Here is a 27,631-nt window from a genome sequence, read left to right as displayed (position 1 = left end):
CAAGATCGCTCCTTAAGCTCGGTATACCTGGAGGCAGGTACAACAGAAACTTAATATTCTTCTTCAGTGACATTGAATGTAACCCGTTTAAAACCTGATCAAGATGTTGACTACATCTTACATACTTTGCAAATTCTAGTGACTACCATCTGGATGGAATTACCATATTTAGGATTCTGTGTTTCTGAACTATCATTGTTTGGGAGGTGTATCAAGCTGTTGGTTTCCCAAAGATAAATTACTTGTGGTAATAGAAGAATAATTTGGATAACGGAGATTTAAGTAAATAGAAGTATAAAAAACAATTGTGAAATCAAAGAATACCAGAAGCTTAAAACTGATTTCGCAATCTTCAAAATCAATGGCAATCAGGCTCTTTTCCATCTGTCAAACTTTATTTTTTTAATTGCCTACTTTGAAGAACTTTTGAATTTTAGTTCTGTTGTAGCTACCTAAAATCACTACAGAAGCTTATATGTTTTGCAGATCACATTCAGGAACATCTCCAGATAACACTGCGCCGCCGCCACCCCCTCCAAGGCCTCATCCTTCTCATTCTCGATCATCATCTTTAGATATGAACAGATCCTTTTCAGTTACCCCAGGTAGATATACTTTGTTCCTAGTGTATATTATTCTTCAGCACATATATTCCTGAAGCAGACAATTTTTTTCCTCTGAAGAAGGATTTAGAATGTGCTTTTTAATAACACTGCTTCTGAATGAAGAAGCAGAAAATGTTGTCACTCTTCCCGTTTGTATTAAAATTTGTACTCCACTTTGCTTAAACAGGTAATTGAGAAGTAAATTCTGAATGCTGGCATTGCAGTCCTTTAGATGAATGTGGGAAGCAAGGTCAGGAAATAACATTTTGGTAGTGCACCCACATGCAATGAATTGCATCTGCCAGTAAATTTTCAAGAGGAGTTCTTTTGGTGTCAGATGTATTAGAGACACGTGTTAAGTATTCAACTAGAGAAGTAATTAAAGGTCACTTCTGATGCTTTGGTTAAGGGTTTTTATTGTACTTCTGACTTGTCAGTACTTTTCAATTCAGGATCACAAAGTATGAGAAAATGTTAAGAGTGTATAATGAGGGTAAGAGAAAAAAAGGACTAAGATCAGAAAAGTATGACCACGTCTGTACTTTGGGCTGGAACAAAGGACAATATCCATGTTCTGATTCCTTGTTTTGTCTGTTTGCAAATTTGAAAGGAGATGACATTACAATTATGGTCCTCAACATGACAGGTTAATATGTAGGCAAAATGCAGGATTTCTTCATGTTGATAAGTCAAAAAATTAGATAGCACTGTGATGCAAAGAGTAACAATCCTGGCCAAACGCGATGCCTCTTTTACAGGACAGCAACAGGCTGGAGTTGTTGCCTATCCCCCTGCAGTGCCTCCAAGACCACAGCCTTCACAGGTGATGTTGTCACTTTTGAAGAATCATACTCTAACTTGGTGTATCATTTTTATCTAAGTCTGAATTTTAACTTGTCTCTAAAATGAGTAGTATTTTTTGAAACCACCAGGATGTGAATGATGGCAAAACATAGACTATAGCCAAATATTAGCCTTTCCTGAATAAAGAATTGCTTCTGGTGGAACCATGGGAAGGGATTAAAGTAGAGATGGAGGAGCAATGAGTGGCTCCAGAGCTCTGAGTTGTAGGAAAGAGGTTACTCTTTCACATTTCTTTACCTGTCCCTGTATAGCTAATAGGCCATAACACAGACTGTAAGAGCAATCTTTCAAAGTTTTACAGAATAAGTGTTTGTCTTCCATCTGTGTCTGGCACAGGGTATAGTTTTACATAACATGCCTGCTCCCAGAAGGAGTGATCCCACTTCTTCCTTTGTCATGGACTTGGTGATCTTTGCAGTCCTGGTTTGAGTCAGTTCAGTTAGCTGATTTGGTAGAAGAGAAATCCTGGAAAAGTTGTTTTTTCTTTGTCTCAACCAGCTCAATCCTTCAACTGCTGTGCAGATCTGACATGGGACAGATAAAATTGCTTTTCAGTTGTTCTTCAGCAGCAGCTACTTATTAGAATCTGAGTTACCAGCAATTGAAGGCCGTCAATGGATCCAGAAATCATCTGCAAGGAAAGAGGGTACAATGACAGACACATTCCATACAGCGTGATCACATAAGCATGTTTCCCTGTGGAACCAGACTAAAAATCTGTATCAAGCCTGACGGAGCCAAGCTGGACTGTGTTACAGCAGAAACATCTACTGTCCAATGAGTCTAGATAGTCCTGCGGTGCATCCATCTTTGGTCTCATTCTCTGAATAATAGCACATCTGATTGAACTTCCTTTTCTCTTAAATATTTCTCTATTTTTATAAATGCAGAGAGTGGTGTGTCTGATTGTGTCTTAGATGAGATGCACTTTGTCCTGCTGACAGGACATAAATCTTTGTCCACTAAAAAGGCAAATAGTCTTTAATGTTCTGTCACAAACTGTTGTTTGGTGAGATTCTTTGCATCAGATAACAATGTTAAGAACAGTGTCACTACATTTTTTTTTTTATTTTATTGCAGGGTGCAGGTCCTCATGTGCATCGCCCAGTAGATGCTGAAGGCCTAATAGCTCATACCAGTACCTCGCCTCAACAAATACCAGAACAGCCAAATTTTGCAGACTTCAGCCAGTTTGAGGCATTTGCTGTTTCAGGTGTAAACAAAGAGGAAGACGATGAAATTGAAACACACTCAGAAGTCTTGCAGGTGAGTGGAAGTGAAGATCTTGTCAATTGCTTAATACCACCAACAGTTACGAGACTTTGTTAAAACAAAGTTTTTTATGGTGTTCCAATCCTTTGCTAGAAAGCAATTACATAGACACTGCCACTCTTATTTAGTAACTGCCAAACACCTAGGCAGAAGAAATTCTTTTCTTCTCAGTTCTTCATTGTAATTTAAAAGATTTTGTACTTATTAGCATATGTGCACAAACATAATTGTGTTGGTGCATTTAAGATTTAGCACAGGCAGAACTCTTCTTCTGCTCGCTCTTGCCAGCCTTCCAAATGACTAACTGGTAAGTTTTAAAGTATTCTGTCTTAAGTGAGATGACTGTCAAGTGTCATAAACATCTGTTAAAACCAGTAATGTGGTTTTGTTCAAAGCCATTAGACATACAGCTAAAGTGAATAGAGCTCTGGCATCCTTCTATAATAGATTGTTAGAGATGTTTACAAAACCTTGTTTCCTACTACAAACGCAGGACTTAAAAGTTTGGAAGCCTCAGGGTTTATTGCTATTAATGTCATAATAGGTTTCTGCTATTACATGAATTACTTTACATTTTCCTTTCATAATTTGTAGCCTTCATCGAGAGTGTGAGTTCTCTAGGGCACTTCTGTGTCCTCAGTTGCAAAAGTACCTGTGGTGCTTTAAAGTTCTCCCAACTATCGGCAGCATGTTCTTGCTTCCCTTAATCAGGAAGGTCAGTGACGCGGAGCCATTTGAGCACTCTCCATGTACCTCATTGCAAAATCAGCTATGTTAGCAGTTTTCAGTGGTAGCTTAAGCTTAAGTTGAGCTTGCTGATTGTTTTGCATTGAGGTGCATGGGGAACAGTTGCATTGTGTTCCATTGGAGGGATTAACCTTTGGCAGTAACAAATAGACAATGGTGGTAATGTAATAGCAGAAACAGCTGTAGCGGTTTATCATCAGGCCACAGCCTCTTTTGTACTATACCGTGCCTCATAACACTGGGGATTTGACTTTATTCAGAGGTCTTCCAACATCTGGTGTACAATGCTTGAGAGCAGAGTACTTTCAAGTAACTATTTTGTCTTTTTTCCATAGTGATGTTAGATTCTGTATCAAATCTTAATTTCTGTATCAAAAGACAGGTCTGACTATTGATTCTGGAAGTACAGCTTTTTACTATGTGCCTCTTCTGTAAGCTGCTCCCAGGCCAAAACAGTGTTTGTGACCAAGATAGTTTTAGATGGTTTTGCTCCAAAGCAGGTATCGTTGTTGTATTCCAGCCTGTGCTTCTAAAGAAGACTTGAGCTGGAATTTTAGGTGTTAACTGTATTCGTGTATCAGAAACACAGCATACTTCTATTTATTCCAACTGTTGCCAAATGAAATATTTGTTAAGTAGTTGTTTTCTAAATATAGTTTATATCCCTTCAGGTTGAAAAGCCCTCTGATTCTGCAAGTTCTCTTAGAGTTGCCAAAGCAGATGGAAGAGTGGAAGACAAAGCACCTGCTAATGTCCCGACTAGTGCGGTATGCAAAGTACACTTGGAAGGAGAGTGCAGTTGTCTGATGTATATGAAATTATACAACTCTCTTGATTTGCAACAGCAACTTTATACACTTCCACTTAAACCCAGTTTTCTTAGGTCCAATATGTGCTTGAAATAGGCACGTGTATAGTGAATTTTTGCATCGGAAGATGTTCATGATTAGTTTTATTCTCGAGATAGCAGAAAATTAAGATACTTGTAAGTGTTCAGATTTTTGAAACCGAGCAAAACTTTTAGTGCAGAACTTGGTTAACAGTAGCTTTTTTTTTGTTACAGACACATAATTACTGGGGGGAAAGCGTGCTCTGAGATGTTGTGTATTTGCAATTGTCAGTTATACTGTGGTGTTTCTGCTTGCACAGTTCTTTGTCAGTGTGTAGCAACTTACCGCCCTTTCACCGGGGGGTAGGATTTAGTACTTAAGTTTTTTTCCAGACCATATGAGAATGCAGCTAGATGTTCATCAGAAAATATCTGATAGGTTGTAAATTCAGTTAGCTTAGTAACTGGTTTTAAGAATATGTAACACAAACAAATTACCAGGTTATAATCCAAGTAAAATGCCGTTTGTGAGAATTCATAGACTGTGTTTTCCTCTTCAGGGTAAAGGCACTACCCCACTTGCTCCACCACCAAAGCCTATTCGCAGAAGATTAAAATCGGAAGATGAGCTAAAACCTGAAGCTGAGGAACATACACAGAAAACAGGTGTCATAGCTGCTGTTCTTGCTTCACAGCCATCTATTCCTAGGTAACCCAAGAAGTGTATAAATACATCTGTTACTGGAAAGTTTACATTCAAATAGCATACACACTTTCTATTCTAGGAGTTGCAAACAATTTCAATGTGTTTGAATTAGATTAATTTAACAGTTTAAAGGTTTTTGGGTTTTAAACAAGATCATCCTGAAGCCTCTACTGCTGAGAGACCTTTTAGAGATCTTGAATTTTGGAGTGTGAACTCTTAACTTCTGCAAGTATGTTGGAAATAAGTGGTGGAAGTATTAAGATGTAGTGTTTGATTTTTAAATAATGGTCGCTATGAACAGTCTAAAATGTATAGTCTTTGTGTCCTAGCATGAAAGTAGACTATTACCTTAGTCGCTTTGAGGTAAATGAATGTGGTACGGTGTGTTGGGACATCAGAAAATTATTACAAGTTTTCAAAATGTGCTTCTTGCTGTTTCATTGAAACTTAGTATATGTGGCTTCCATGCAAACAAACAAGGTTAATCAAGCCAGGGAGAAGAGGGAAAACTCGCAGTGTAACAAGTTAAAAAAATTTGAAAACAGGATTCTGCTCATTTAAAAAAGAGGGACTATAAATGAGATACTCAGCTAAGCAACTAAATGACTTATTACAATACTTCTAATATATTCTCAGATCAGTGGGGAAAGACAAGAAGGCAATTCAGGCATCGATCAGACGTAACAAGGAAACCAACACTGTTTTGGCCAGATTGAATAGTGAACTACAGCAGCAACTAAAGGTAATTCCATAATCTTTGTCTGTTTAAGAGAAGAGCCTGAGAGGGCAAGACGTTGGTGATGCACAGTAACAGGCATCTCTGCAAACCAATGATATACATAGTAGAGGATATTGATATAAATGTTTATGTGGTACTGTCTAGACTGGAAGATAGGCCATTTTAAAAACTATCAAGCCTGAATTTCACTTGTTACTGTTTGAGAGTCAAGGTGCATAAAATTTACACAAGAGGAAAAACTGGGGGGGGGGGAAATGCGAGTTTCTAATCCTTTAACTGAGATGAGAGCTTTCACCCCCTTAACATTTTAGACTTCATAGAAAATACTATAGTTGGGTTTGCAGCTGGTTACAACTTTGTGGGTTTGGGTGATTTGAAAGGAATGAAGAAATACTAAATGGCTTTGCTTTTGAGCAAAGTATTGATTTTCATTTATAATTACTAGCTAGCCAATCTTCTATTCAGATTATGGGAAGAGATCTCCAGATTGTAGAAAAGACCTGGACGTTAGTTCTCAAAACTGAAGCTGACTTTTACCAGTTTTGACTGCATGAGGAAATTTTTAATATTCATTCTCTGTGGACAGTCAGTAGAAAATCTTTCTTTTGTAGGATGTTCTTGAAGAGAGAATCTCCCTGGAAGTCCAACTGGAACAACTTCGACCCTTCTCTCACCTCTAAGCCTACTGCCGTTAACTGTGAATTTACTAATTTTGAAAGGGGTATTGGTTTCAAAGCCTATTTAAAGATCCATGCATCTAGCTCAGTGCACTGTATTCTACATTAAATGTTGTGGTTCTGTTTTGTCAATTTGTCCACTTTTCTATTTAAGTATTTTAGTTTCAGTACAGAGAAAAAAAAAACTTTTTCCTTGAATGTGACACTGCCTCTCACATCACTTTCTGTGGGCATCCGTGATCTTTGTTGGACTTGATTTTCCAGAGTTTGTCGCCAAAATTTCCAACTGGAATTTTTTAGTGGTTTCTTTTTTCCAATTGAAACATCTTTGCAGAAGAGGATTGCTAATCAGTTGACTTCAAACTTTAAGCACATAAACTCTTCTTTCGCTATGGCATTTATTTTATTGTGCCAGAAAAGAGAAAAACTAGTAATCTGTCATCAGCCAGTGTGACTTCCCAAGCTGCCTTTCACAATTGGAAAGTTGTTCACAATTCTAGAAAGCCTGCCTCCTTGCAATAAACCAACTTATTCAGGTTGACAGAGTTCTTGCAGGCTGTTTGCCGTATCAACTGGATTTCATTTTGTGTTTTAGTTGCATACATTATAGAGTATGTAACCACAGATTGCCAGTTGTTCACATTTTATCCATTCATGATCCTGATTCAGCCGCATGCATATAAAGATTTATGGTACAATTGGTAGTCTATTGAACAGACCTTTTCCAGTCCTCCCTTTTGTGAAAAGAGTTGGGTGTAAATCCCCAACATATTAATTACACATTACCTAAGCACCACCTGTAATTGCATGTTTCACACATTACCTTTTAATAATGCATCACATCCACCAGTCTTCACTATAACAAATTGTATTGTCAAGTAATGTGTCAATACCTCTATGAACTTCTAATTCCCAGAAAAAAAAACACAAAACCCCAAACAAAAAATGAACAGTTTGCTTCTTAGGAATTCTGGGGTACCTTATGTCATCTTGTTTCCAGGCCTTATTTCTCTGGCATATAGACAGGCTTCACTATTAACAGAGTTCCCTGAGTGTATCCTGCTATTCAGGTTGATGTACTGTATTAGGATTTGTTGTATATTGTATGATACACACCTTTTGATCTCATATGTAAATTTGCATTAATTGCTGACTAACAGCAGATATTCTATTTAATGGCTTCTTCTGGCTGTGGGATCATAGATGTTTAACTGCATGGATGTATCTCTGCAGAATCAGAACTAGCAATTGTGTGATTTTTACACCAATAAAACAGCACAATATTTTAATTTTGTTGATTCATCTTTACCTGGGAATTGAAACTCATTCAAATAGCGGGGAGGGGTTTACTGCAGGTCTGCAGGGAATTTTTTGTAGTTTTTGTGGCATGTATGAGAAATAGTTGATCATAATCCCTTGACCATTTTCTTCCCTCATTATTTAGCTGTTGGTCAGAAGTGATCAAATTCTCTTGGTAATCTGTGGCTATACTCCTTTTGTATCCTCCTATAAGCAAATTTAATATAGTTGTAGCCTCTAAAAAGTAAATGCTAGTACTGACTTGGGTCAAAGAAATATATAGTTCTTTAGTCTTCATTTCTGGTTTGATTTCCGTGAGAGTACCTTTCAAAATTAAAACTAAATGGATCACCTGTTAGCAGTCCTTATCCTCGCTGTCCCACTTCTATGCTTAAATGAAATTCTCTTAGCATCTGCTTCCCTTACAAAAGGATCGCTCAAGTCAGATTTTTCCACTGGATATGCTGTTTGTTAAGGTGAAAAAGAAGTGTTTCTCTTTTTGGTTATCATATACAGATTGAATAATTATGGTTAATTTCTATTGCTATAACAATTCCAACATTTTTTCAAATGTCATGGAAGTGTTGCAGATGGCTTATGTATATAATTCAAAACAAGATTCCGTGGTATGAAAGGCACGAATGTCATAGTTGCATGACAAGAAGATACTTTCTATTTGCATGTTAATGGAATAAGAAATGATAGTGAAATGGGCAGAAAGGTTACATATAAATTACATTTCAGCTATGTCTTGCCAATTAGTAGATAAAGTGCAAGACTTTGACTTTAAAAAATATGATATAACCAGGAAAATGCCAACACCCCCCACCCCAAACAAACCCAAAACCAAACCAAAACCCAAATCAAAACTAAAAAACTTTAAAGTTGATGGACTAGTCACTCCTATTATAACTGCCAAGTAGCAAGAACAGTGTTTAAAAAACTGGGAAAAGTGGGTCACTTACTATAGTCAGACTGTTGATTTCAAACCAACTGTATCTTGTCCATACATTAAAGCTAAAAATACATTTTTAAAATAGAACTATTTTCATATTAATCTTTAAGTATTAAGCCTATGTTTATAATGGCAGGATTCTTAAATCAGAATTTAACATTTTAAGCTTAAATGTAAAAAGCCTTTTACATTCAAATGTGACATGTACATATGAATTTCTGTAACATCCATATCTTTCTAGTAGAATGGCAAGTTAGTGTCTCAAGTGAAGAACTTAGGCAATCTGAACATTTTTGTCTTGCCAACAAGTCTATTTTTAAGAATTTATGCGGATTACTTTTAATGCATCATTCAGTACGTTTTAAACCAGTTTTTTGTGATCAGAAGAGCTTCTAACTGAAAAATTACTTATGTCTTAAGAACATCACTGCCAATGATGTTCAGAAGTTACCTCACTTAGTAATGTAACCCAGCTTTAATCCCTTATAAAATTATTTCCCTGTCTTCTCCATTTGTGCGATCTTGATCCAGCTACTTGATGCATTCTTTTTTATGAACTTAGATTGTAAGCTCTTTGGGGCAAGGAATTATGTACCATACAAGAGATGTGCTCTCTGTAATGCAAGCATAAATGTAGACTACAAATAGTATGGAGTGTGATTCATGTACCCAGCTAGGATGGATGGACAGCAGTATGCATTTCTGAAACACCTGCAAAATGTGTTTCCTTGGACTTTGTGATGGGAGGAGTGTCTCTTTTCTCATTTGATTTGCATTTCCTTTATTTCTCCTACTAATGTGCCTCTTTCTTCATTCCACCTGCTTTGGAGTTGTTTTTTTTCTCCATTCCTTGCCTATCTTTGGACTGCAGAGAAGATTTCCAAACTGCAAAGGTAAAAAGCTGAAAAGCCACTTTTTTGAGCAGTATTTAAAGTCTACCCGATGTAAGCTAGTGTTTTCCATTTTTTTTTTTTGTACTTCACATGCCCTTCATTTTACTTGCAATTGTATAGTACATGAACTAGAGGATCTCTTATTACTGAAAATGTCTTATGTGGGATAAACAAAGTTGAGGTTATAAAAACTTAAAAGTAAAGAAAATAAATCTGCAGCATTGTTTCTTGTGTGAGATGTCTGTCCCTTATGGATGGGGTGTGCTGTGTTTCTGCTCTACATTTAGGGCAAAGTTGAGTTACTCTCCTGGGTTCAGCTATGCACAGAGTTTGTCTCTAAATGCAACTTTCCTAAAAGAAAAAAAAAAAGTAAAATCGCTGTCTCCTGACTCATTCTAGTCTTAGTTTCTAGTAGATTGTGGTTTCGTGAAAAGGTAGTACGTTACAAAAACATGTTACTCCCAAGTGAGTAGTAACAATGCAATTTTTATTTTTTAATCTTCCACACAAACTAACTTGTGTATTTTAAACATAGTTGCATGCTTAAGTTGCTTTTATACTTTACAAAGCAGTCCATGTGCAGTTCGTTCAGTTACACTCCCCAAAGTTCCATTTTTTGAGACGTACAACTTAATTTCATCAGCAGAATTCCAGCATGTTTTGCCATGCATATTGATGTACTAATCATTTATAATACAGCTCTCTAGAAGAAAACACATGAAAACTAAGGATTTCATTCTCTAATAACAAAAACATTTTAAATGTTATGTTCTCTTAATAGTCTTAGAAAACAACTAACTAGTGGTTGTGTAGGAACAATGTTAAAAATATCTACATACTAATAACCAAATGAGACTATACAGTGTTGTCCTGATAATTAGTACCCAAGCAAAATTTTTTTCACAGGAATCTTTGAATTAATTGCTTTTCAAAATTCAGTTATGTGTTTGGGGGGAGGGTTTAATACTGTGTAATTTCCTTTCAGTGATATTTCTTTAAATTGGCAAAATGGGCTTTAAAGGTGCAATTCCTGCTTTAAAGCTAGATTGTACACTAATTGTACCTAAACTGTACACTGCTGATTGTACATCAATTGTACCTAGCTGTACACTAATAGTGTACTCCAAAGTGATTTTGCAGTACTTTTTTCCAGCTTACTGATATGTAGGTATTCCATGTCTTGCATTTAAGTTATTGTCAGAAACAGCCCTTGTTCAGGACTGTAACTCTGTGAAGCTGTTTGTGATCTCACGGCTTATATCCAAAGTTTTAAGAAGACCGTGAGTACTATTTGTCACACTTTGACAGCATACTGTAGCACAGAAAGCTACATGAATTCTCTTCCATCTCTGGTAGAATATGTTCTTCACACTTTCACTCTTGCAGATACTAAGAATGCATCTAATCTGGAAGCAGTTGAAATTACTCTGTTGTTTTGACTGGTCTTGATTATGAGCGACCTAGGAAATGAACAAAACATCATAAATAGTGAAAGTAATTTAAACTGGCATTCAGTGGTGTATTGATGAAATTCTAGCAATACTGCTGTTGAACCTTAAATGACTGCAGTATTTGTTTCACAGTCTACTGAGGAGCTCACAGAGAGAGATACATCCTACTCTACAATGTGTGTAAACTCTTTGATACATCCCATATAGCAGCAATGGTGGCTTTTGCTTTCTGTCATCTACCTTCAGAAGTCCAACTGCCTTTTCTCTTTGGCTGAAATAAGACTGCATTTAAACTGACAGAAAAGGGTCTGGTCCATGGGGTAGAACAAGTTAAATGTAAGAAACAGCACTTGGAATAGGGAATGTCTTCTGCAAGGAGCCTGTTGTCTTTGGTATCCATTCAAAAGGCAAGTGAGAAAGACTAACATTTGAAGGGACATACTGAGAAAGGAGGCACTAAAATCAATGATTTGCCCTGACATGCGGTTGGGGGAGCGGGGAGTGGAATAAGCATTACAGCAGTTCTTGTAAACACTTGTGTATGTGAACACTTGTTAGGAGTTTCTGAAGGTCTAGCATACATGATTGGCTGTGTCAGACTTAGCAGAAAGGTATGTATAGTAGGTAGCTTTGGCAATATATGATTTCTCAGCAGACGTCGAAGGAAATACTTTTGGGAACCCCTGTGGTATCTTGGGAGTGTGTTTCATTAAACTGCCTTGGAATTCAGCACTCTACTAACTGCTGCTGTGCTTTATTTTGCAGACCATCTTGAACTGATACAAAGCTTGAGTTCAGTCTGAGTAGGAAAATACAGTATGTGTTTCAAGAAAAAGATTATGGAAGAAATTTATAGGAAGTTGTAATTCAAGGTATTCTATCAGAAAATGTAGAAGTGATGTGCCTCCAACTTTGCCTCTTCTGTTATGTATCCCTACCTTTGGAAGAAGAGTGCAGCGATTTAGAACAAACCCTTCTCCTAGGCCTTCAACCCCACTGCCTTTCACTGCCCTCGTGAAGGAACTTGGTCACCTGCTTTCCGATCAGAAGGAACCAAGAGGTCATAGAAGAATCAAGAGGTCCTTTTGCTGTAGAAGGGTACTTAAAATGAATATGTTCCTTGGTTTGCTCTGCACTTTGGGGATAAAGTAGTGTTGAAGTAAGAAAATTCCTGTGGAAAAGCAGTATTAATTCACGTGTCATTTTATCAAAATTAAGAGGCTGATCATTTTGATGGATTTTAATGGCTTCTGCCAAGTTGCTTACATAGGTGGACTCGCTGACCAAGAAACATGCTAAAATTGATAATTTCTCAGAACTTTTCATGCCAAAAGAAGTATCAAATGTTGTTTTGTGAATAATTTTTTATCCTTTTCTGCTGTACTCTTTTCAACAATGGAATCCTTTGAAATCTTAGAACTTCCTTTTTGCAAATAGCTGTGCATGTAGAATAGTAGAAAAGTTTTTGTTCCACTTGTGGAAAAAAATTTTATCCATTGATGTAAGTGGGGTTGCATTTCAACCGTCACAACTCAAGACTGTCCGGATCTGAATTAAAATAGAGTGAGTAATGCCAAAAGTTGAACTGAAAATAGATACGATGTTGATTCCAAGCTAGAATTTTGGGTTTAAAATTTTTATAAAGATGGCATTATGATGTATTATTTTACACATTATTATATATTAAAGTGTCCTAACACTTTAAAGCCAACAGTAAGGATAAGAGAAAAATGGGGGCAAATAGGTTGAATGCTGGATCCAAAGTAAGCTCGCAACTGTGTGTGTCAGTATCTATAGATGTAGTGCTACTGTCCAACTTAGGTACTTGATACTATGTGCTTAATTATAACTCTGAATACATACTTAACTGGTCTGTTAGGTAGGTAAATTAGGTAGGAATAGGGTTGAGATTTGCAATGAATGGTTGGCTCTTGCATAATGGCATATGATTTTATGCTGCATCCATATGTTTGGATGATCAAGCTGGTAATTTCACAATGAACTTACTGAGTGAGCCTTTCGGTGAATTACGTGAATTTCTGTGTACTCCTTACTTGGGCATATAAATTTACCAATAGACGTGAAATTGTGCATGCATGCAGCTTTCTTTCCGAGCAAGTCTGTATTTTAAGTGCATTCCTGAAACCTTAAAGGTGAAAAGTACAGCCTGATGCAAACTTGTAGTAGTGCAGTACATCTAGTTGCTGTGAAGTTGCATGAAGTTAATAGTCTTAAGACAAAATTGATTCTTGTTTCGTCTGGATTTACAATCTGCTTGCAGTTGTCTTTAGAAGATTTCGGTCCTGACATGGGGATCCTGTGGAATCAAACCTTCGTTCAAACTAATTTTTCTATCAAACAAGCTGTGAGAAGTTCCTTTTCACTTCCAGCACGATAAACACGGACTTCTGTTGTCAGTCCCAACTTTGCCCTGCAAACTACCGAGTCAGCAGGATAAAGCGTGTTGCCGAAGAAGTTTGTATGTGTTTGAAGGGGTAGACTGAACTTAATACTTTGCTTAAGGTCTGGGCTGACTTTACTCTGGAAATGTTTCTGTCAGAATAGCCAAGATCTGCCTAGATTTCAAACTGAGAACAAAAGAAATTGTTGTCCTGTAAAATATAAGCCAAGTTAGTTGGGCTTTTTGAACTTTTTTAAACTAATTTTACTAATCTAAAAACATTTCCAGCCTACCTTCTCTTTCCAGACTGGTGCTTAGCATATGTTTGTAGTATTAAGACTAATTATTCTTTTTCATTCCTGAGTTAGGAGCTAACCCAGTGGGAGGTTTCTGGCTTTGTTGTTAAGATCCTCAGGATCTCTATGAATTCAAGACACTTTATAAATGTACAGCTTTGATCTCAAACCTTGTTTGATTTGGTAGCCTATTCAGCCCCTTGCTACTGTTCTGAAAGTATTAAGATGCTTATAACTTTTAGCCTGTACAAAGTAAGAAAAAGACTTTTTCTCAGCTAGGTTGCATAGTCTTTCTTGTAAAACCAGTGAAAGTTGAAGTAGGTCTGCCAAGGTTACGTTTTGAACCAGCTGAATTGCCAACTTTTAAAACTAAAATAAGAAATGCTTACTTTTTTCTTGTAGCTTCTGTGTTTTTTTTTTATTTTACATTAAATTAGATTGAAAATCCTGACAGAAATTGAAACAATTTTTATTTGTTGCAATGGTAGTCTGAATGGTTTTAACCTGGAATGCTGATTGTCATTTGCTTCTAACATGCCTCTATTTTCTTTCACGGATGCATTGCAATTTTAAGGGTTCCATATAAATGTTTCTCATATTGGTATGTGCTTAACTGTTAGACTGTATTTGTTCTAGTATTTTGAAATTTTCAGTCTTTTCAGTATTTTGGCCTTTGGCTTAGTGCTGCAATATTGCATTGATCAGGGTGGTCAGATTATCTGCAAGCTACTCTTTTTCTTTCAGTCGCTCTGGTCCCGGTCTTCCAGTTTGTGGGAAAACTTAGTTTGTTCTCGGTTGTTTCATGTTCTGTTTTTTGTTGTTTTAGTACTATTAAAGACCTATATGTTGGAGGTCTTGTTCTAATCTTGGTATTTCTAAATAGGAGGGGGAAAACTGTAATCTGTTACAATGATTAACTTTTTAAGGTTCAAAATTTAGATCTAATGTCAGCCATTAGAAATGTCATACGGAGGTTTTTTTGACTTGGAATAGAGAGATTTACAGATCTCATGGAAGTGTCCACAAGTCTCTGTGTAAAGCCTTGTTTCAGCAAAGTTCAGTGCTAATACGGAAATCTGCCACGTCGGGTCTCGTTGCAGAATCAACGCCGCAGTCATTTCTGATATATCTTGGTTCTTGACTTGCGTTATCTTTTGCTGCTACAGATTGTCATTAAAGAAAAGAAAAACAACAACCTTCCAGGGACAGGGGTGTGAAAAGCCAGCAGTACGAGCAAAACTGGAGTAACGGCTCCCAGCCCAGTCCAGTGCCCCAGGCAGCATTACAGCTTCCAGTCACTTGAGGTGACGGGTACTGTCTCAGCAGCTCTTCTGAGCAGATTCTTGCTGGCCTGTCTCAGTTGCTAGGGCACACTTAGTCAGTTGTAAGATCGTGGTGTCAGAGAAGATCACTTGAACGTTAACATGACTTCGGGTGCTGCTTTCCATGGAATAAAATAAACCACCTCCACAATTTCCAGTGTTTGCGCTTCTCGCTTGTGAGCAGCTGCCTGGCAAGCATGGTTCATATGTCTGCTGTGTCTTCACCCTAAAATCCGAGTTCGTTGTTTCAGGCAGTAACTTTAAAATAGAAGGTCTGTGACTGGTGGAGGTTTAGAACAGTATGCTAGGGGGGTAAAATAGAGAATTGCTTTACGCGGCTTGAGAAGAAAAAGGGGTGGGTTTTTTTTAACACTTGCATAATTGTAAAACAGAAGGGTGATGGCCTCATAATTGAAGAGTTGTCCTGCCGTTACTCAGAGACAATTATCCCTTTAATGCAGAGATCCGGAAGAAAGCTTGTGTTCTTTAGTAAGTAAATTCAGGGCAACCTGTCAAATCAACAACCTAAACTTGAGTTTAAAACTGTATAGCAGCCCTGGCCATCAGTGAAATGTTTTTATTAAAACATTTTAAATTTTGTTCTAGGATAGATCAGAAGTCGTAGTGAAAATGTTATGTTAATGGTGTTTGAAGAAAGGTGTATATTCTTGCACAGAGCAAGACTTTTCACTCTGAGGCTGAATAAAATTTTGGTGCTGTTAACTCAGTAGTGTTACATTTCTGTAGTGTTAGGGACTAACAGCTGAAATGCAGCACCACCTCAAGTTTCACTTTGTTCTGATGAAAGTTTAAACAATGAAATGATTTAAAAAACATCTTTTTTTTCCTACTCTATAATATCCATAGGTGTGTTTTCTTTTGATCAGAGGACAAGAACAACAGAGAATTGAATTCAAGACAAGGATTATTTGTTGTTAAAAGTACACAAATCAAAATTATGTATTCCTTGAGGCATTCAGCTCTGAATTCTGCTTAATTCCAAAATAAAAATGGTCTCTAGGCATGTGCTTAGCAAAAAGTAGCACTTGCTACAGAAATACTAGTGTGTGCATTTCTATGTCTATTTTCCTGCTCATTTTCATCTTCTGTCATGTATATAGTAAGCTGTAGCTTAAAAATATACAGAAAACAATGTAAAATAATTTCACTCCTTATAGACTGTATCTGGTGATTTACACATTGTTCTTACTCATCCTGCGGTTAGTCCTGTGATTCAGAGATGCCTTATTTTCTGTGATATGTTTGAGAATTAAATAGAAACCTTTTTGCATTTGAGTAGGAAATACGTTGCTTGAAGTATTTTCTTGCATTCAACTTTTAAAATTATTCATTGGTCTAGCTCCCATAGTTTCTGTCAACCTTTTTGACTGGCAGAAGTCTTAAATATGTATGTTACAATGATTATGATTGTAAAGATTCTGGTAAAAGCTTTTAAAGTAAGTATTAGCAATGCAATCAAACTTACTGCAGTAACAAACTCCTGAAAAAATGCTTTTAAAGGCTCTACATCCCCAGCTGTAAGTGTCTGACTTCATCCTGCATGACAGATTTTAGTTACAAGCAGCAAACTTGGCTCGTATATCTTCACGCCTCCTTTTCTTGTAAGAGCCCCATGGCAATCTGTGTTTCTCTTTGGCACTGCTCCGATCCGAGCAGCGCTTTTCTGACAGAGGTGCGAATGTCCTTTAAGAACGTTCGGTGAGCTGTGAAACATTGATTTGAGCTGAAACAGACGTTGAAGCTAAGCCCCAAGCGCTGACAGGTAGGTGCATTAACTGACCAGCTAAGCCTCTGGGTACACGTTCTACTGAAGAGAGAGCAGTACACCTGAAGGCATGGACCAAGTCACACTCCCTGCAGGGATAATTTCTGAGCTCTGTGTATATAACAATTGTGTAGCAGGGGAAAAAGGCAAATACTAATTGGTTTGCTTTGTTTGCCGACAATAAGGTGACCGCTTTGTCCATGAATGAGTCAGTGTGATACTTAGTTGGATTAATCACGCAGTCCTTATCCCAGTACTGTACATAGTGACTTCTATGTGTTGTTTATGTTGAAGAGTTCGTAAAACTGAGCTGTGTTCATCCACTCTCTTTATTGTGGATGAACATATTACAGGATATTAGTATTTATTGTATTAAATGTGGTCGGCCTTAATTCCGTAGTAAGTGTTAAGCAAAGTGCGTCACTTTTTCAAAATCTAGGTGAGAAGGATCATTTGGAGAAGTATTAATTTAAAACTGATTTTCTTGGCTGTAGGTCATGAACTGCAGCTTTCATTTTTACTGTTCTAGACATCATGCGCTTAGTCAGAGAACAAGACCATCAGTCAATGGATATGCCTGGAGTATGCCATTCACTGGGGAGCAGGCAGGTGCCTTTTTGAATGTTGAATCATGTTGGTAGTTTTAAACGGAAAAATCTGAGTTTGCTTGCGCAGGAATTCAGGCTCAGTTTTACTTAAGGCTTTTTGTATACAGAAAAATGGTGAGAATTGCCAGTTGAGAATCCCTTGCTGTTGTCTTGTCTCCCAGCTTGGCAATATAAGCTCTAGTGCTACTCTGGCTGGAGAGTTGTCTTTGTACGTGGTCAGTCTTTTATAGACTGACCTTCTGACCAGAAGAAAAAACTCTGTAAGCAATAGCAGGCAGTCTCTGCAAGTAGTTTCTGTATTCAGCAGCTACTTGTCACAAGACACTGCTAGTAAGGGTTCCAGTCTAAGGAGAAGAAGAGAGGAATGCCTTGGTATCCGAGCCGGGGACACTCCTCTAAACATTGCGTAAATACATGTAGCACAACAAAGTTGTTAATGTGAGAGCAGATATTGAAATAACTAAGCTATTGTTTCCTCCAGGCATTAAGAAATACTGTTTTACTTGCATCAACTTTATCTGACCAAGTTCAATTAACCCCTTACCTAAAGTCTGTTCCAGCTCTTGCTCAGTGCCATTCACGACTTCCCATCAGCAGGCAGGTGTTTAGCCATGTCCAGGATAGCAGGGACTTGGCACACATAGCAGTTGCTTGGGAAGACAAATGCCGTAACCACAAACATCCCCCCCTCTTCCTCCTCCTTCCCCTGAGCTTTTATTGCTCGGATCGGGAATATCCCTTTGGTCAGTTGGGGTCAGCTCCCCTGGCTATGTCCTCTCCCAGCCTTTTGCCCGTCCCCAGCCTGCTCACTGGAGTGAGCGGGGCGGGGGGAAGCCTTTGTCACCTACTCTAGATTTTGCGCTGCATCGCTGTAGTGGCACCACGTTCCATGTGCGCATGGTTTCTGTGTCTGCACTAGTGGTGGGAAGTGGTGCCACTACAGCGATGCAATGGAAAATGTAGAGTAGGTGACACCAACGCATGAGGTATGGGCTCTGTAAGGGACGCTAGCAATGGCTTTGTTGGGTTCCCTCCTCCTAGCATATTCATGCTGTTGCAAAAGCATTTATTTTACAGAGTTAAACTACTGAAGTGAGCTGGAGGTTGGAGACAAAAAAATAATTTCCCCAGTACTGTCGTGCCAGCGAGGGAGCTGTTTTAAAGCTTGCATCTTTTTAATATTTTTCAAATTCTGTATAAAGACAGTGCTTACCAGTCTAAACAGATATCCATGCAAAACAGGTGTGATGATCATGGTGAAGTGTTGGATAGTAACAAGAAACAACTTCTGTTCCTTAGAGGGAGTCCCATTTTTACGCACCTTTCAAAATGACATGGTACATTCCTAATTGAGTAGTGAAACTTGAAAAATGAAATTTGAGGATTCTGAAAATACATGCTGTAGAGGCATTTGCCAAGCAAATGCCCGATAGAGTCAACACTTTAAGAAACTCCCACTGTTACGCCCTGCTGCTATTTGTTAGACCTTTTCATTAGGGAGAACGAGTGAAGAGTCAGTAGTGCCCTAATGCACAAGGTTGCAGCCCTGCCAGGCTGGGTTTTTTCCAGCACGCACAATTTTGGAGGCTTGAGAATGTTTCTGAAACCCCACCCAAAGAGAGCCTTTGGGGTGGTTCTTCTACTCCCGATCCAGCTCACCAGCAGTTCTTTGGCTAAATAAGTTTACAGAAGTAATGGTGTGTTCTATTGTAACATCTCTTTCATTTGCTATTGAAGACCCAACTTCTCTGGCAGAAAAACCAATCTCATTCCCTAATAATGTGGGACTGCCGATTTATAAACTTGGGCAGTTCAGCCATTCTGTTCATTTTTATGCCATGTCTTCGTGGGTTTGATGGCAGAGAAAGCCTTTTCCAGTGCTGTTGTCATACGGGCAGCAGGGAGTTTAAAAACACGCTTTTGATGTTTGTAAAGTACAAATTACTGGTAATCATTTTCCTTGTAAATCCTCACTTGGCACGCTTTTATCTTCTCCCAAGGTAGAGGTAGCCCAAGGGGCTACAACTTTCAAATGCGCATGACGAAAATTAAGAAACGGCTATCAAGTTTTCCGTTTCAGATTAGCAACCTCTTAGTGCTAGGCTGCTTCGAGGGGACCGCTGTTTTTTGTTTGTATGCCTTTCTGAATCCACGGCTGTAGGTTTAAATTAGATCTGCTGAGGTAGTTTCATGAGCTTCCGAGAACACTTGTTTCGGGCCAGTCTGGAACTTAGAAGTTAGAGAAGACATTGCCTTGCCTCAGAAACCAAGTCTCCTGCCAACTTCAAATTTCAGTCACATTCTTAGGATAAAACCCTCATGGTTTCCATGAAATTAAAGACGTTGCATTTTACAGTGCACCTACTACAAGTACTTCTGGCGCAGAAGACAACAATCGCTGCTGCATCAGAAGGCAAAGATGTGTCGGCTAGTTCATTAGTTTGAAGAGAGAAGTTGAGCTCCTCCCTCAAGCTGTTTGTGCACCAAAAAGCCAAATCGCGCAAGCACAGATATTTGTGTTTTTGATGCTGTTTCTTACGTGCAGTATACTGTTACCCTTATTAATCATTGCATTCTGAGAGTTGCTTTATATTTTGTGTTGAAATTATCTCTGGTAGTTTGAACATCTAGAGCATTGTTCTTTAGAGAGTGACACAATCAGTTTCTCTGCTGCCAGATTAACGCAGATACATCCTTTGTTTCTTCAAAAGCAATGCTGAAAGGATGCGATCTGGAGGAGCGCTTTTTTCCTGCAAGCTTTTAACGACTGTGAAGAAATTATATAATACGGTATAGCAATAGTAGCACATTCTCAAGCGCAAAGACGCAAACATGCAGCTAGCACGAAGTCTTTCTGGGTTGGTACCTACAAATTAAAACGTGCCGGCTGATCTGCAGCTCGTTTGCATTCAGTGTAACAACCAGTGGCCTGTCACAGTGCCTCGCTGTGAGCCAGCTGAAGCCTAGAACTGCATTTAGATTGCTCTGCTTTATCGATGCAGGTCTAATGAAAACACCTTCTCTCCATTTGCAGCGCAGTTGTTACGTGGGGCCTGCTCTGATGTCTTGTTCCCGCTATCGAATGTTTCACGCTGCGTGCTGGTTGGTACTTCTGGGCAATCAGCTGAGGATTTGGTATGTACTCGTTCATATCAAATATTCTGTCTTTTTATAGTCAGTGAAGAGGGCTGTGATGAGTAAAGCCCGTGTTTTGTGATGGTGACAGTAAGATTGCACAAGGCATAGATCACTGACAGTGAATTTAATTATTTGTAATCAAAAGAGAATGAATTTCCAGTATTGCTGGATAAAACATGTTCTGTGTTAGTAATCCTAAACAGTCCCTGAACTCAGACTCGGTGCTTGCATATGGACAGAACTGGTTCATGTAAGTGACGTTTGACATGAAGTCGCCAGATTCGGTCGCGTGAGGAGTGATGAAATGCAAGTGCGTTCAGAAGAAGCAACTCCTAACACGCAGTAAGCCTGCTTGCGTCCTTGTGTGGTTTGGAATAGCCTAGGCCAAACGTGGCTGCCACCTGCATTTTTGGGAAGTGAGCTCTGTGCCCAGCTTCCCTGCGAGAGGTAAGCTCTGAGCAGCTCCTTTCTAGCAAAAAGTACCCTCAAAGCACCTGTTACACCTACGATAGTCGCCGTTTCTACAAGGGAATACTGGTGGAGATTATCTGCACGAAAACGGGAGTTTTGATTTCTCATAGGAAGCTTGAGATTTACGTGGACAAAGCATTCCCACATCTGCTCCTGTCCTAGGGCGGGAGCTGGGGTTTATTCCCTTTTATAAGAAATGTGTAACTTCCTTCATTTTTTTTATGCGAAAGGTGTGCAAGAATCGTGAACCTGTGTTTGAAGAAATGAAAAAAAAATAGACATACTCAATTCTCCATCTGCTTTGGGAAGGTGAAGAGAGTGAGGTAGCATTTTTAACTTTCTGTAATGAATAGAACTGAAAGGACAAAGCCATGTTTCAAGAGCTGAAGCATTATGACATGCTAAGCAGCATACGCTGATGCTGCAGAATCCCCGTACATACTGTGTTAAAGGTGAAATACTTTGAATTGCAGCGTAACCATGATGAATTGGGATCAGCGGGGATACTGAATAGGCATTAACAATCCATATCCAACATAAAATACACAGAATGCGATCTCGTTGTGAAGTCTCAGTATGTTGTTGTGTGTGGTTTATAAGGCTCTAACATGCCATTGAACTCCACAGTAAATACTCCGATTTCTTACTGATTGAACTAAATTTACAGAAGGTCACGATCCAGATTTAATCGGGCTTGCTTTTTTTTTTTTAACTTTGCCCTTATGCCCTTGCTCCTCGTACCTTTGTGTTACTATAGTTGTAAAACACAATCTGCTGAACGCTAATGCAGTCAGGTCAGTAGGCCTCGATAAATCTATGCTTCTGTTCCTTTACACAAATGAGAATGTCAAGACACAGCTCAGCACGGCTATGTTAGCGTTTGTATACATTTGTCATTTTAATAAACTTACTGGAAAAAAAATCAGTCCTTACCTATTCATGTTAAAACTTTATTTTTAGAGTTCATTGTATTTCCTAAACAAAAGATGTCTGCCTTAATAATTGTCTTGCTATTTTTGAAGAAAGAGGCAGTTAATTTAATACCACTGACTCTCATCTCATAGAATCATAGAACAGTTTGGGTTGGAAGGGACCTCTAAAGGTCACCTAGCCCAACCCCCCTGCCGCCGCCTGGTAGATGAGCACGACCCTGCGGAGCTCCTGAGCCCCGGCCAACCTGACCTGGAATGGTTCCAGGGATGGGGCATCCACCACCACTCTGGTGGGCAACCTGTGCAGCGCTTCACCACCCTCAGCATAAAAAATTTCTTCCTTCTGTCTAGTCTAAATCTACCCCCCTTTAGTCTAAAGCCATTCCCCCTTGTCCTGTCACAACAGGCCCTGCTAAAAAGTCTGTCCCCATCTTTTCTATAAGCCCCCTTTAAGTACTGAGAGGCTGCAGTAAGATCTCCCCGGAGCCTTCTCTTCTCTAGGCTCAACAACCCCAACTCTCTCAGCCTTTCTTCACAGGAGAGGTGTTCCATCCCCCTGATCATTTTCGTGACCCTCCTCTGGACCCGCTCCAACAGGTCCCTGTCTTTCCTGTGCTGAGGGCTCCAGAGCTGGACGCAGTACTCCAGGTGGGGCCTCACCAGAGCAGAGGGGCAGAATCGCCTCCCTCGACCTACTGGCCACATCTCTTGCCAATCTCTTCCAAATCCTCTTCTCTAAGACACCTTCCTCTCCTATTAGCTTTTCTTCCTGATTTTTCTTTTCTTTTTTGGTTCATTGAGGTTTCACAGATGTCTCTTGGAGTGATGTAATCTAGATCAGCAACGCAGGAAAGAACGTCGTCTTTCAAACACCGTATCCGTTTATCAGTGTGAGTTTAGGCCAGGAAACATTAAATGTTAACACACTTTTATCTCGTAAACAGCTCTTCAGAAAACAAGGTAACAGAAAAGGAGCTCATTTTACGCAGCCACTTATGTACTTTTATAATTACAAAAGACTGTCTAAAAACATGTTACAGTGGATTTTTTTCTTTTCACTAGAAATGTGATTAGTTTATTACCACCTACAGAGAAGCTCAGTCTCTCAAAGATCTTGCTACAAAATTTTCTTGTATGAATCCGAAAGGTCAAGAGCATACACCAGTAACGGATTGTGTAAAAGACACAAATGTGTATCCAGGAGGAGGTAAGATAATTTTAATTCCTTAATTATTTGCAATTAATGCATTCTTCATGACTTGCGATTGCCTGTGGGCTTAAGGTGGTTGAAGAAAAAGATGCTAATCCTTGTATAATTCTGAACAGCTGCTCAAGAAAGGTATTTGCTTATGTTTGTTATCTCAAATTATACCTGTGTGTTACGTACTTGCATAAATTGCTACAGAAATTTAGAGATCGAGACATCCGGTAAGTTGTTATTTGAGATGTGTTTGAAGTCATAAGCCTAAGCAGAGTTAGATGACAGAGCCCCAAAAGGAGAAAGAATTCTCTTTATTGTAGAATAGCTTAAATTATGAAAACTACTGGTTAAAAGTGTGTTTTGGGACCAGTATGCATTACAGTGCTGCAATATACGGCACTGGCAACAAGTGGCTAGTGAGGGTACAGCTCTCCTCCTGAATCAAAATGAGCTGCCAGAATGTCATTTTACTTGCCTAAGTGCAGCTCTAGTAGTGACTCATGCCACCGTAACGAGCATCGCACCTTTACACACCTTGAGGCATGAGGCTAAATCGTGCTGCTCTTCTGCTTGTGCGCAGAAGTCTGCACAGAAACAAGGCCGTAGTGCTGACAGGGAGAAGTTACTGTGCAGAGAAGGATAATTGTGCAAGTATTGGTTAGAGTGAGGAGGAAAAAAACGACTTGGCTTCATCTTGTGAGGAGCATCTTGTATTCTAGTTCTCTCCTAAGCTGACTTTGGATTTCAAAACACCACAGGTACATTCCCAGCAGCAGGCTGGGACTTGGAGATAATTTTACCAGCATGCAAAACTCCTAGAGAATCTCAACAACGGAGGAGACAAAATCGTGTAAAGAACAAGAACATCCTAAAGGAAAAGCCCAACTGGGCTCCCTACTGGCTCGTTAATCATTGAGATTTGCCCGACAGATGAGGCAGGGAATAGTGGTGTTTGAGGCTGAACTGGTAGCCAGAGCACACTGCGCTGTGTAAGCGATCCTTCTGTCCCCAGCTGCACAGTGCAGACATGGCGCTGCGTGTGATCCGAAAGGAGCTGGAGCTAACGGAATCCAACACTCAGCTTGCGGCTGAAGAAGCATCTTCTCCAAAGATGCCAAACAGGAGGTGTCTTTTGTTCCCTGCCCACTTTGGGCTGATGAAAACTTTGCTCTTGAGTAGAAGGATAAAGATTCCATTCCTTGTGCACTAAGTATATACAGTATAGAATCTGAGTGTATTTCCTAAAGACAGAATATGAAATAAATCTAGAACCAGAGGCATCGTTTGATGGACCAGGATAGAAATTCTGGATCTAAAACCAGCCTGATTTTACACTAATACAGAGTCTTTTCTCTGACTGTGAACACAAAGATGATACCAATTAATACCAGACTATTTATAATACAGGAATGACCACAAAACTGCATATACTGGATTTATTGAACAGTAACTGTTTACCCAGCTTTGGAATTTCACAATACTTAATCAAATTATGTGGACTGCTAGCACGCATGCTAGTTCTAACTTAGTGACATTTTATAATTATACACAGTAATGAAAAAGTAAACTCTGCAAACATTCTGACCGTGCAAGAACTCATTATCTTCTTAACACAGCTGAACAGATAGTAACTTCCCTACATGAAACGTCATATTTAAAATGTTTTACTTTATTAACAATAAATTAATCTGTGACATCACTGATCAACAAAACACTAAAGATAGTGTGCAGATTGTCTATGTGCTGATCAGAAAGGCAACATCATCACTACCTTCATAAAAATTGGAGAAATGCTAATGAACTTATATACATATAATTTTCAACCATATGAACAATGCTGAGCAGAAGAAACATACTCCCAAGTTTCCCCAATTTTTCTATTAAATAGGGCAATAATAAAAAGCATAGTATCACAACAACCTACGTAAAACTCTAGATACTGAGTCCTGACATAATGCAATGTTTGAAGAGGAACGTGCAAAAAATAAAACGCCTGGATTTGCACTCTGAGTCTTCACTGTGCAAGATTAAAGAAAAAAAAACAAACAACCAAAACCAACAACTGTTCCAGATTACGCTGTCAGGAAAAAACAAAAGAAAAGCTTCTGGAAGAATCCAAATTGACAAAGCTGTTCTTTCAGCCCGTGGCACTATTTGGAATATCTTGAGCATCTGCTAAATGTAGTTTTTGGCTGAAGCAAACCGTTAAGGAATAGCATTTTCACGTATAGATAAGGTACAAACAAGGTAACAGTGTTACAGGAAACTATGCTTAGTCCTGCGATGGATATGCACCGGTCCAGATGAATCCAGTTCTATCAAGTCAAGTCCTATGCTTGTTCTCAACCAGTAGATTAATCTTCCTCGGTGAGACTTAAGCATTTCACACCTCCAGAATTAGCTGGTGGATCAAGGGGGATGGCAGATTATTTTTATCACTATTATGTGATGATGATATCACATTCCACTTGTGTTCTTTATGAGACCCAGCCCTAAACAGCTTTCCACAGGCACGGAGAATGTCTGTATACCAGTGCAGTATCTTAAGTCCCACACCAGAGTCTCACCTTCCTCAACGCATACGAAGTATGTGATGTCAGAAATAACTAGACTGCAGTATAAACTGAATGCAATGCTCCTCAACTGTGTTCTTAGCTCATCAAAAGCATGATGTAAAAGACAAGCTAAGACATTCAGCTTTACCTTCGTCTGGGTGGGCTAGGAGCACACGTTTGCTCAATTACCAAAGCTCTGCTGAAGTATTTGACTCGACCGTTGTCTGACCCTAGAAATAAAAAATTAGGTCAGTCCACTATTCACAGTAAAATCAGTGAGAAACAGCTGCTCGTTTTCTAGAGAAAACGAAAAGGTAATAGGATTCGCTTATCAATGGGACAGAACACTTCAGAACACTAGAGAAGGAATTTATAATGTATGTTTGCTCCAGAATGTCTCGGCAAGAAGGATGTAGAAAGGCCCTGCTTCTGACGGGCTGTGCCATCTACTGTCAACACACTGTCTAAAGTGGTACACGCTAGCTAAATAAATCATCGTATGACAAAACAGCATGTAATTAATTTAAACTAATTTAAAAGAAAGGACGTTATTGAAGCTGTAATTTGATTACAGTTAACAATTATAATGCAAAATAGACATTTAAGGAAAAGGATACATAGATGAATTCAGTTCTTCTAGCTGCAATATAAATGTAGAAAGTATCAGAAATAGCATTTCCATTAGTCAAATAAATGCAAGTTATGCTGATATCATGAAATAAATACATTAAAACAGTGAAGGAAGTGACTAATAGTTTGGGCTTAGATGTATGGTTTTATTACAAAAAGCAAAGCAAACCTTGCACTGAATTCTACACCAACAGAGCTAAGTCCCAAATTAAGCTTAAATCTGCTGATCTCGGGAAATTTAAAGACATTTTAACAGTTTGGGGTTTTAGGGAAATGCGCTAAAGAAAGGAGAAACTGAAAGTGTAGAATATACAGATCTAAATTCCTTGTTACGTCTGGTCTTCCCCAGAAGTAGGGAGACGGACCACAGGGAAAATGGTCATAGTTCCCTGGTGCACTGGCTGTCTCTAAACAGGCCTACACCCTCAGACAGTTCACAGCTAGACTGCTTCACTCACCAAAACAAGCAGCAGCCTATAAAAAAAGAAAACAAGGTACCGGGTTTTCTCAAAACCAAGATGAGGGTAGGGCTTACGTCTTGGTTCATTACAGAACTATGTTCTCAGCTGTAAATCACTGCTGACCCAGTAGCGTTGTTTTCCTGAGCAGAGTTCTGTGGGCAAAGTTCCATGTGTTCTGCCTCCCCAGTACTTACATCTGATAGCAGCCTATCCAGATTGGAGTCACTGGCTAGTTTTCTTTTATCTTCAGGGAGTTCTTCCAGCTCCCCGTAGAGCTCCAGATTGAGGCGGGCGAGTTTCTCCTGCATGCTCCGCACATGCTCCATCTGCTCTATGGAACATTCGTTTCCTGAAAGGACGAGCAACAGCTTTAGATAAAGAAACCTAAGAGAGAAAATGAAGGTGCAAAGGTGCGGCTTTTTACATCGGAGAAGAGGAATTTAAACATCAAATTTACAAGTTAATTTGCTTCCTCAGTGATTTCTCCCTGTCTCACTACTGAGGTTTCTGTCATCCTGTCTGGTGTTAGGTTGTGCGGAACTTATGACAACTACCAAATGAACTAACTGGTTTTTAGAATATACGTGTTTTTTCTATACTCCTGAATTTCCCTCCAATTTAGGAAGGCCCTGTTTTATAACTTTAAATATGATCACAATAAACCTTCTTTCTAATTTTGATTAATCTTGGGAGTTTCTTTCTTGGAACTTCTCAGGTTCTCTTGTAAAATCGGCGTGGACTGAACATGGCATACTGACGTAACACTAAACCTGCAAAAGCACATCTGCATCTT

General features: G+C 38.9%; 2 protein-coding genes across 5 annotated transcripts in view; one reads left to right on the top strand and one right to left on the bottom strand.

Annotated features, from left to right (window-relative positions):
* Positions 1 to 9,815, top strand: part of REPS1 (RALBP1 associated Eps domain containing 1) — a 53,831-nt gene extending 44,016 nt beyond the window's left edge. For both annotated transcript variants that reach the window (XM_009319100.1, XM_009319099.1), the window contains exons 13-19: positions 487 to 605; positions 1,364 to 1,428; positions 2,550 to 2,735; positions 4,160 to 4,255; positions 4,878 to 5,026; positions 5,660 to 5,765; positions 6,374 to 9,815. In XM_009319100.1, the coding sequence (XP_009317375.1) occupies positions 487 to 605; positions 1,364 to 1,428; positions 2,550 to 2,735; positions 4,160 to 4,255; positions 4,878 to 5,026; positions 5,660 to 5,765; positions 6,374 to 6,442 (790 nt within the window). In that variant the 3' untranslated portion in view covers positions 6,443 to 9,815. The remainder of the gene's footprint in view (positions 1 to 486; positions 606 to 1,363; positions 1,429 to 2,549; positions 2,736 to 4,159; positions 4,256 to 4,877; positions 5,027 to 5,659; positions 5,766 to 6,373) is intronic.
* Positions 9,816 to 11,018: 1,203 nt separating this feature from the next.
* Positions 11,019 to 27,631, bottom strand: part of CCDC28A (coiled-coil domain containing 28A) — a 20,385-nt gene continuing 3,772 nt past the window's right edge. Inside the window, exons 3-5 of one of the 3 annotated variants that reach the window (XM_009319096.1) lie at positions 27,033 to 27,187; positions 25,896 to 25,977; positions 11,019 to 11,046 (exon numbers count right to left, since the gene is read on the bottom strand). In XM_009319096.1, the coding sequence (XP_009317371.1) occupies positions 25,933 to 25,977; positions 27,033 to 27,187 (200 nt within the window). In that variant the 3' untranslated portion in view covers positions 11,019 to 11,046; positions 25,896 to 25,932. Of the gene's footprint in view, positions 11,047 to 24,614; positions 25,385 to 25,699; positions 25,978 to 26,364; positions 26,388 to 27,032; positions 27,188 to 27,631 lie in introns of those variants that run through there. The other 2 variants (XM_009319095.1, XM_009319097.1) reach the window with 2 other exon arrangements.

Source organism: Pygoscelis adeliae, unplaced genomic scaffold (assembly GCF_000699105.1).
Source record: "Pygoscelis adeliae isolate BGI_AS28 unplaced genomic scaffold, ASM69910v1 Scaffold172, whole genome shotgun sequence".
Classification (NCBI taxonomy): domain Eukaryota; kingdom Metazoa; phylum Chordata; class Aves; order Sphenisciformes; family Spheniscidae; genus Pygoscelis; species Pygoscelis adeliae.
The sequence above is the reverse complement of the archived record's forward strand: the minus strand, read 5'-3'. Positions and strand labels throughout refer to the sequence as shown.